The sequence below is a fragment of the Quercus lobata genome, chromosome 3 (genome assembly GCF_001633185.2).
Source record: "Quercus lobata isolate SW786 chromosome 3, ValleyOak3.0 Primary Assembly, whole genome shotgun sequence".
Taxonomy (NCBI): Eukaryota; Viridiplantae; Streptophyta; class Magnoliopsida; order Fagales; family Fagaceae; genus Quercus; species Quercus lobata.
In genome coordinates this window covers 10,134,531-10,144,525 of record NC_044906.1, presented here as the reverse complement: position 1 = coordinate 10,144,525, position 9,995 = coordinate 10,134,531, and the positions used below count along the sequence as shown (strand labels likewise).

General features: G+C 38.2%; 1 protein-coding gene across 1 annotated transcript; it reads right to left on the bottom strand.

The window, feature by feature from the left end:
- Positions 1-1,528: 1,528 nt before the first annotated feature.
- Positions 1,529-3,968, bottom strand: LOC115982989. Its single transcript, XM_031105760.1, has 6 exons — positions 3,509-3,968; positions 3,264-3,321; positions 3,205-3,228; positions 2,923-3,079; positions 2,327-2,400; positions 1,529-2,155 (listed from the first exon to the last, which is right to left on the bottom strand). Coding segments are annotated over exons 2-6 (309 nt in total). The 5' UTR covers positions 3,266-3,321; positions 3,509-3,968; the 3' UTR covers positions 1,529-2,103.
- Between the last annotated feature and the right edge of the window lie 6,027 nt (positions 3,969-9,995).

Here is a 9,995-nt window from a genome sequence, read left to right as displayed (position 1 = left end):
AATTAGCTATCTCGCACCAAAATGTAAGACATGGCTATATGAGGTGCATCATTGCTTAATGATTTTCACCAGCATAAGCTACAGTTCTCCACTAAGTTTATGGCCTGTTTTGATGTTAAAAAAAGGAGGGGGAGTAGAGTAGAGGGAGGGAGAGTAATTCAATTACCTTGTTTGGAAATTTTTTTAAAAAGGAGGGGGAGGGATTTGGAGGGGTTTCAACTACCTCTAACCCCTCATTTTTAATTCTCCAAAATTGGAGAGATTTAGAGGGAGAGCAGAGTAGATAAATTATTGAACAAATGAATTCTCCAATTTATCCTTTCTAAATTAACAAAATTACAAACTATTATATAAATAATCTTTGTTTGTTTCCTGAGAAAATTAAGGTGAATGAAAAAAAAAATTTGAATCTCACTAGCTAGGGAAAAAGCCACGGCGTCAGAACCTACAAATTTGAAGCCCAACACGGAGTCAGCATGTGTTGTTGACTTCTTGTTGTGTTGATCATGGCACAGAATACGCAATGACACTATGACTTTCTAAACTGGTTGTTGACTTTTGAACTTTACGTTTACAAAGAAATACTAGGAAAAAAAAAAATGACAATCTAAGTTTATCAATTGACAATTGCAACTTCCTCCGGTAGTGCCACTCATAAAACCAAATTGGAAGTTTTTGTGTTTACGTGCCGTTTCTCATTACTTGGCCTCTATTTTGTTGCTGAGAAAACAGAGGAATTTTTTTTTTTTTTTTTTTGTTCTTCAATTTTGTCCACTGATAAGGAGCTTTCACTTAGAACAAGATACATAGTTGTATTAGGTCGAGTAGTCACAAATGATAATGAATCTGAGATTTAGAAGCTCCAATTTATTTTTCTTTTCGTACAATTTTAGCTACCACAAGGCTTTACCGAAAATTTTATTTGAATTTAATTAGTTATTTTTTAGTTTATATAAGCTTTAATGGTTCGCAATTTGTTGATTTTTATATTTAGTGTGAATAATTTTTAGGGTTCTTAACATTTTGAAATTGTAATGAAAAAAATTCACTAACATATTCTAAGATTGAAAAAAATCTTAGAATAAATTAATCATTGACCAATGTTGCAAGTCCATTTTCAAATATGGGTAAATTTGTTTATTTAAATCATTTCATCTCCTCTTCATCCTAATTTTTAAAGTATCCAAACAAGAGGAAGGGCTAATTACTCCCTTTCCCCTTACTAATTTTTAAAATATCCAAACAAAGTAGAAGATAACTATTTTCCTCTACTCTCCCCTCCACTACTCTCCTCGCTCTCTAAACTTCCAAGCAGGCTATTAGACTGCATAAGTTGAACAAAGAAGGTCGTAGCTTCAGGACAAAGGGCAGAAAATACAAAAGCAAAGCCTGAGAAATAAAAAATTTCAACAGGTTTATTATGGAAAATCAAACGAAATATTTTACTTTGAGATGAAAATGATTCTATCAATTAAAAATATTCAGCAAACTTCTCTTCTATTTCCTTATTATAGACCCATCACAAGATCAATATGGTGTTTTGATTTCCCACCCACAAATTCTGGCAAATTCTCAATTAGTAAACCACCATACTGAATATCGTAGTAAATTTCTGTGTGTGCTGGACATAACCATTATAGCACTGTAGCATTATATTTAATTGATGCCAGAGGTAGCAAAATTCCAAACAGTGCGTGACTGAGATAAAATCAGCAATAGAAAAACAACAACATGGAATATGTAAGCTTTGACTAGACCTCTTAATCCCCAGTAACTTCCAATTTGTTGACTATGATTTAAAACATAGATAACCACATGGTGGAATGATGTTGAGCTATTTTATTGGAATCATATAGAACTACATAAAGAGGATTACACACACAAATATACCTCCTAGATAACTTAAAAAGGCTAAAAGAAAAGCACCTTAATTATGAGAAGTTAAAAAAACAAAGGAAAGAAAAATGCAAACCTTCAGTGTAATAACCCTGATGTTGAGGAGAAAATAGATGACATTAAGGCCTCAATATATGAAATATGAGGTCAAAAGATGTTCATCATTATAAAACTCAACACTGTAGCGCACTACACCATTCTCCATGCTTATAACTTCAAACACTCGCTGGCTACTAGATTAATGAGCTTCTTCTGTGATCTGAATCATGAGTGACAACCATACCCAACAAATTAATGTAAAGAAAGCCATAAGAAACTAAATAGTTACATCCAGACAGAGAACCTATAAAGCCAGCAGAGGAATAATGAAGGAGAAATTCAAGAAAATTTGGTCATTGGAAATATTAGTTAGTAAAAAGGAAAAACTTACTTCCCTTGGCAGTTCAAAATCCATGATCGCATCCCCAAGCACTCACCGAACATCCTTTCTCTGTCCTCAGAGGTCTATTGCAAAGCAAGGAATGTAATGATTAGAAGTAACAAGCATCATCAGAAGTAAGAAGTTTGCAAAGAAGGCATAATTTTTATAAAGATTAGAATTATACTACTTTTAATCACAATGGACATCAATTTAATGATCTAAAGTGAATATATATAGTAGACTAACCTTAATTTCAAGAAGCTATAACATGTTAAGATGAATTTCAAGTCTATGCAACAAACAACGGATGAGCATCACGAGCAAATAAAGTAGTAGCCAGAATGATTTTTTTTCCTAAATAAAAAAAGGTGATTACTAGGACAGACTCCAGAAGCGGAGTGCTAATTGCTACAGTAAACTGTACTACTATGCCTTGAAACTTATTTAACTCATAAGCAATATCAGGAGCATAAAAATAATCCAGAAAATATAAACCTAATTCCTACAACAAAACAGAGCTACCAAAGACTGTTCAAATGAGAAGCAGCAGTAAGCATGGATTTGACAATCAAACAGAAAAAATGGAAGTTAAAGGAAAAATATACCATATAATAAATTTGGGAGGCATCATCTTCCTTGATTTCCGTTGTGACTGGTGGTGTCAAGATCATGTTCATTTCCTTCCTCAACTGAATTCTTGAAGTCCCTGATGGGGTTTCATCTTTGAGATTGATCTTATCTTCCTTGTCCATCAGAAATAATCTGCCCACAATGTATATGTTAATCCGTTGGTCGAATGCTATTTGGAACAACTACAGGATTTTGTCTAAGATCTGAAAACATGAATGACAAACAGAAGAAAATTGTTTTGAGATTTAAACATTTACACTAGGAGATGAGCTAGATATGACATTGTCGCTTCTCAAAAAAAAAAAAAAGATATGACATTGTCAATGGTTTTAGGAGCTGTAGCTGCAAAAGCTTTCGAGGGTACTCCAAATTTCCTACACAGAAGAATACTGTTTAATACAAGTTTAAAACATATAAATTAGAATTTTCTAGCAAATTCTTCTCGATATGAAATAGTCCAGTCCTTTCAAAATTAGGGAACTTAAAAAACTCCAATTTTAAATCCATGAAAAAACAAAAAACAAAAAAAAAACCAATAAAATGGTAAACAAGTTACATTACCTTATAAACCACAAAAGCCGCTCTTGAGCTATGTCTACTCCCATTAAATAAAACTGATGTAGATACAAATGAAAAATTATCAAACAGAAATACTAGAACAGTTTGCAATGAAAAATTGTCTTAGAAAATACAAAATGCTCCAAGTTATAATTAATTGCTTCCAAATGAATCAATATGAGATTACATCCTAGCTTTAAGGCACGTTCTTTCAATAGTTAGAAAAGATACCAGGGTAAGCTAAAGTGCTTCTGAAGGCTGATTAAACAGTGTTAAACAACCAATGAGAATTGAATCAGATACCTTACATTGATGTAAGGAGGCAAATTTTCTGTTTAAGCAATATCTTCATATTAGATTTTAACCACAGGCCAAATAAATCAGACTCGTACTCTTGATATGGTTTCCTACATCTTGAAGGAAATAAACCAAACTGTGGAGGAAACTCCTGGAGTGAGACAGATGGAAATAAGAAAGCAAAGAAGTTGCAACAAACCAATAATGAATTTGATTTGCTATCAAGAATGTTGTTCTGTGATTGCTACTTGATCCAAATAATATAAATTTACCTATAGGTTAATCATAATTGAACTGCCTAGAGCAAACAATAGTAAAATGGCTTCATTGCCTTCTTCTTCTTCTTTTTTCCTTGCACATATTGGTGACTAATTCAGGTATTTCCATTTTTGAATGTCATTCCAAATTGGGCGACTAGCAACGGTAAAAAGAAAAGCAAGCATTTATCATCTCATCCCCTCCATTCCTAGTGGAAACATCACACTCTTCCCCCTCTACCGTGACACGAAACTCTTCAATCACTAAGACAAGAAATCCACACGCTTTTGCATTCATCAATCTCCTAAATGTATAACACTAAACCATGAAACTTAGCAAGCAAATTTCAAACCTAAAACATAAGGCCAGAAATTATGAGTTGAAAACTGCTCAATTACCTAACTCACCTTTCGTTTACCACCATATAATATGAATTGCACATGATATGTTCCATGATGCACATCCTAGTTTCCATTATGAAATGATAGTGGACCTGCTTCTATGGCCCTTTCTCAAATGAGCATCCATGTGTGAAAAATTGATTCATCACAAAATGTACATCCTTAGATATTTGAATAAGATGTTTGGTTCAAATGAAGCCAAAAAGAATTAAATATTTAGCATGAGATTATGAAGAATGAACAAAATGATTAGGAAAAACAGACAGATGATTAAGAAGAAAATATCAATATACCTCACAGTAGAGGAGTAAATGATCCGTTTAACAAAGCCAAGGTATATGTAGTTTCGTCTTCTTTCCTGCTAGTAATGAGCCTCCTGTACTCCACACTTTTTCATGTAATGAAATACTTCAGACTCTAAAACAAGAAATAAGCATATGATATTTCTTTATAAATGGTTGTAGATAGAAATAAAGTCTATTGTAATCTTTAAAATGAGTTCCTAGATGAGTTCTCTCCCTCCCCCACCCCTCCCCCTCCCTCACCCTAACCACCCCCCCCCCCCAACTCCCTCTCTCTTCCCCCTTCTATCACTGTCTGTCCCACATATTCCTTCCCTCCCTCCCTATCCTTTTCTATTTCCACCTCAACTCCCACCTTTTGGTCTGCCTTCATACACCTTTTGCCATCCTTCTATCCCTTCTAGTTCTTGCCTACCACCATACCCCTTACAACCATCCACATTGCCTTTTAAACCTTCTGTGCTTACACCTCCACTGTTACCAGTTATCTCCCTACCTAAAACTGATACCAAACTAGCTTCAAACCTTAATACCCTCCATCTTCTTCGGTTCAGGGGGGGAGAAAGCTTCCTTTTTGTATTGATGCAAAGTTTTTCTCTTTTTCTTTCAATGGTGGGCGACATGATTCGTATGCTTTACATGAGAGCAGCCAGCATGTCAAGCACACTATTTGGGTAGGATGTAAAGGATTGGAGTGGATCCTTTCTTGTTTTGTTGATATTCGTGATTGGGTTTCGGGGAAAGTTTCCATTTGCAAACGTTTCTGGGAGAATAATAAGTTGTTGGAATTTTGTGGGAGGTTGAATAAGGCTGGTGTTTTTGTGGTCATAGTTGAATACTATGGTGGGGCTCACTGAGGGTGTGTTATTGTACCAACAAGCTCCAACTGTGCAGGTTGGTCTTTGTTTTAGAGAGAGTTGAAGAATTTTTTCACTAGTGCTAAACCGGTTTCTTTGGCTGAAGTTTCATCCAAAAATGGTGGTGGTGGAGGTGGTCAATCTGCTAGTGGTGACCAGAGTGGGAAACCTTTGTCTGCTTATGGTCATCAGCAAAAGTTCAGGAATTTTGAAAAATTTGGAGCAATTTTGGGGCAAAACGGGATTCCTGGATTACCTACAGTAAATGGTTCTGTTTTAAATGGCAAAGTTTCAGTCATTAATGGCAGGCCCACGCGGACTATTACTTTTAAGCTGACTCCTGCTTTGTTGGCTTTGAGAGTGAGTAAACCTAAGGGCGGGAAACGTTCTGTAACTTATATGGGTTCAAAGGTTTTCAGTTGGCCCAAGGCTTCAAGTGGCGGGCCAAAACCTATAAACCAATCTGGTGGGCTTGTCAAAGCCCATCCCATGGAGACAGATTCTTCACTTAAGGGTACATTGGTCATACCTGTACCTTTAATAGAGAGATGCGATGGTCAGCGTTCGTAGGTACAAGGGGAGAGCTTGAGTGCGATGGAGGCTCCTGGGTCACCGGTGACTACGGTGTTGCCAATGTCAGCAGTGACGCTGTCGCTAGTGATAGTGGCGGCATCAATGATAGCGGCGGCGCCAGCGCCGGCGAGTGCGACTGAGGCCTTTAGGTCGTCGGTGACAACGGTGTCACTAGCGAATTCGACGGAGGGGTCCGAGGCCAAGTTTTTCGGTGTGGAGGTGTCAAATCGGAGGTTGAGGGCAGAGAACCAGACTTTGTTAGCTGGTGTTTTGGAGGATGGGCCGACGGCGAAGCTGATGGGACCTGGGTATGTTGTTCATCTGCTCTTCGACATCAGGGAGCTACCCAAAACTCTTTTTTTCCTTTGTTGGGTCTGGGTAGTGAGGAGGATTTCTGTTTTGGAGAGAGAGAGGACTCCATGATGGTTTCAAGTGAGAAGGGAGAAAAATGGAGCCATTTGGATGGGGTTGAGATGTTACAGGAAGGGCCTGAGCATCCTCTGCTGCAGTGGAAGCACAGTGAAATAAATCCTAGTGGTTTATTTCATGGAGAGGACGAGAATGGTTCTTTGGAGTGTTCACCTTTATCTAAATGGGATCTCAATGATCATAAGGAGTTGGGGGTGACCCAGGAAGGTGGTAAGGGAGAGTTTCGAGGGTCAGTGGTGAAAAACTCGAAATGGGTTTGTAGCATGATGAAAATTTCTGTAGAATTATGGGGTTTCCTATTGTTAAGCATGAAGATAAATGCCTGGCTTTGTTCTGTCTTCTTGAACAAGATTGTGTTGACGTTGTTAGTGTTGGGTATTCTTTAGATATTGTGAACTCTAAGAAGAAAGGGCTTAGGGAACTCAAAGGTTTGTTTTCTTCTATTAATTATGATGGGGTAGCATCTAAGGGGAGGAACAGAGACCTCTCAATAGGTAAAGGGGCGATTACCAGTTTTAAATGAGTTTATGGCTACTATCTTCGAATGTTAGAGGATTAAATAATCCTAAAAAACGAGAGGTATGTAAAAATCTTCTCAAGGAGTGGAAGTGTGATATAGTTTGCTTTCAAGAAACTAAGATGTCTTCTTTAAATTCTTCTGTTGTTCGGAGCCTTTGAGGTCGTTCGTTCCTGGATTGGGTTGTTCTAGATGCAGTTAATATAGCAGGGGGTGTGTTACTGGTTTGAGACAAGAGAGTTTTTGAAAAAGTTGATTGTGTTGTTGGTCTATATTCTGTTAATGTGTTACTGAAAAGGGTTGCAGATGATTTTGTATGGGCTTGTTCAAGAGTGTATGGGCTTAATGAGGATAATCTGTAAGGTGCTCTATGGGAAGAACTTTCAAGGATGCATTCTAGGTAATACGGCTTGGTGTGTTTTTGGGGATTTCAATACCATTCGATACCCGAGTGAGAGACTTGGTTGTGAGGTGTTTAGTCTAGCTATGTTTGCTTTTTCAGACTTCATTGAGGCTAATTACCTTGTGGACTTACCCCTTGAAGGGGCTTCGTTTACTTGGTTTAGAGATTCAGGGTCTACTTGTATGTCAAGAATTGATAGAACCTTGGCATCCGTGGATTGGGTAGATCACTTTGGAAACGTGTCTCAAAGGGTACTCCCTCGGGTAGCTTTTGACCATTGCCCTCTTTTGGTGGTAGCGGGTAATGTTAAAAGAGGTCGGAGTGCCTTTAAGTTCGAGAATATGTGGTTGAAAGAAGAGGGTTTTGTAGAAAGGGTTCGGCATTGGTGGAATGGGTATCGTGTTTCGGGTTCTCCTAGTTTTATTCTGGCTCGTAAATTAAAAGCTCTTAAAGAGGACTTGAAAAAATGGAATAAGGAGGAATTTGGGGATCTGGCCTTTAGGAAGAAATGTCTTTTATTTGAATTGCTGGGTTTGGATGCTAGGGAGGACTTGTCTGGTCTTTCTCAAGAGGAGCAATCTTGTCATATTCACATTAAAGGAGAGATTTCTCATCTTGCCTCTTTAGAGGAGATTTCTTGGAGACAAAGTCCCGGATTTTATTTGTGAAGGAGGGGGACAATAATACTTGCTTCTTTCATAGGGTTGCAAACTCCCATAGAAGAACTAATCATATTCGGGGTATAGAGGTGGATGGAGTCCTCTATGAGGATGAAGAAGAGGTGTGGTCTAGGGTGGTCAATTTTTATCAGAGGTTGTACACTGAGTCAATTTCTTGGCGCCCTTCTATGGACGGTTTAGAGTTTGCTAGAATTGAGGAGGATGAGCGGCTTGAATTAGAGAGGGATTTTTTTAAGGAGGAAGTGGTAAAGGTTCTTCATGAGATGGAGAGTCATATAGCCCCAGGTCCTGATAGTTTCACTATGGCTTTTTTTTCAAAAATGCTGGAGTGTAGTGGAAGTAGATGTTATGGCATTCTTTGATCATCTCCATAGGAGCTCAGAGTTTGAATGGTCTCTGAATGCTTCTTTCTTATCTCTGATCCCCAAAAATAATAATGCTATAAATATCAAAGATTTTAGGCTTATCAGCCTAGTGGGCAGTGTGTATAAGCTGTTGTCTAAGGTTTTAGCTAACAGATTGAGGCGGGTGCTGGATAAACTTATTTCAGAGTCATAGAATTCTTTTGTTGGTGGCAGACAGATTTTGGATTCAGTGCTAATTGCTAATGAATGTCTAAACAGTAGACTGAAATGTCGTACTCCGAGGGTGGTGTGTAAGCTAGACATTGAGAAAGCATACGATCATGTGAATTGGGATGCTTTGTTTTATCTGTTGGAGAGAATGGGCTTTGGGGATAGATGAAGGAGATGGCTAAAGACTTGTGTCTTTACCGTTCGCTTCTCAGTTCTAGTTAATGGATCTCCTACTGGTTTCTTTGGTAGCTCTAGAGGTTTCAGACAAGATGATCTTTTGTTTCCCCTTCTCTTTCTGTTGATCATGGAGGTTTTAAGTCGTAGCCTGAAGAAAACTGAGGAAGGGGGTTTCATTCAGGGTTTTCATGTGGGTCCTGTTAATTCTACTGGTATTTGGGTTTCTCACCTCCTATTTGCTGATGATACCATTCTTTTCTGTGATGCCTCTAGAGAGCATATTCTTTCTATTAGGCTAGTTTTGACTTGTTTCCAAGCTTTTACTGGTCTAAAGGTGAATGTAGGGAAAAGTGAAATTATCCTTATTGGGGAGGTGCGTAACATTCAGCATTTGGCTAATATCCTTCAATGTAGGGTGGGCAGTTTGCCTATGATTTACTTAGGTATGCCATTGGGTACTTCATACAAAATAGCCTCTATTTGGAATCCGATCCTTGAGAGGATGGAAAAAAAGCTTTCAGGTTGGAAGCGATTTTATTTGTCAAAGGGTGGTAGACTCACCTTGCTGAAGAGTACCTTTTCAAGCCTTCTGATGTATTACCTTTCCCTTTTTACCATCCCTAAAGCTGTGGCGACTAGATTGGAATGCATCCAAAGGAACATTTTGTGGGGTTCATCAGTTGAGTGTTTCAAATATTCTTTGGTGGCTTAGGATAAGGTTTGCTTACCAAGTGAGTTGGGTGGTTTAGGAATTCGGAAGTTGGTGCCTTTTAATCAGGCCCTATTAGGGAAATGGCTTTGGAGGTACGGCCATGAAACCTCGCATTGTGGCGAAGGGTCATTGCCATGAAATATGGGGAAAGAAAAGGGGGTTGGTGCACTAGAGCTTGTAGTAGGGCTCATGGTTGTGGGTTATGGCGGAGTATTAGTGAAGGGTGGGAAACTTTCGCTAAGCATTTCTCTTTTGTGGTGGGGGATGGTTCTCGTATCCTTTTTTGGCATGATAAGTGGACTGGTGATG

Excerpts from the sequence above, each read along its gene's own strand:
- LOC115982989 (XM_031105760.1), bottom strand. Across the intron at positions 3,080-3,204 it reads TATCTAGCTCATCTCCTAGT|ATTATTTCTGATGGACAAGG; the intron begins GTAAATGTTTAA and ends CATTGTGGGCAG. Across the intron at positions 2,401-2,922 it reads CCTCCCAAATTTATTATATG|ACCTCTGAGGACAGAGAAAG; the intron begins GTATATTTTTCC and ends GCTTTGCAATAG.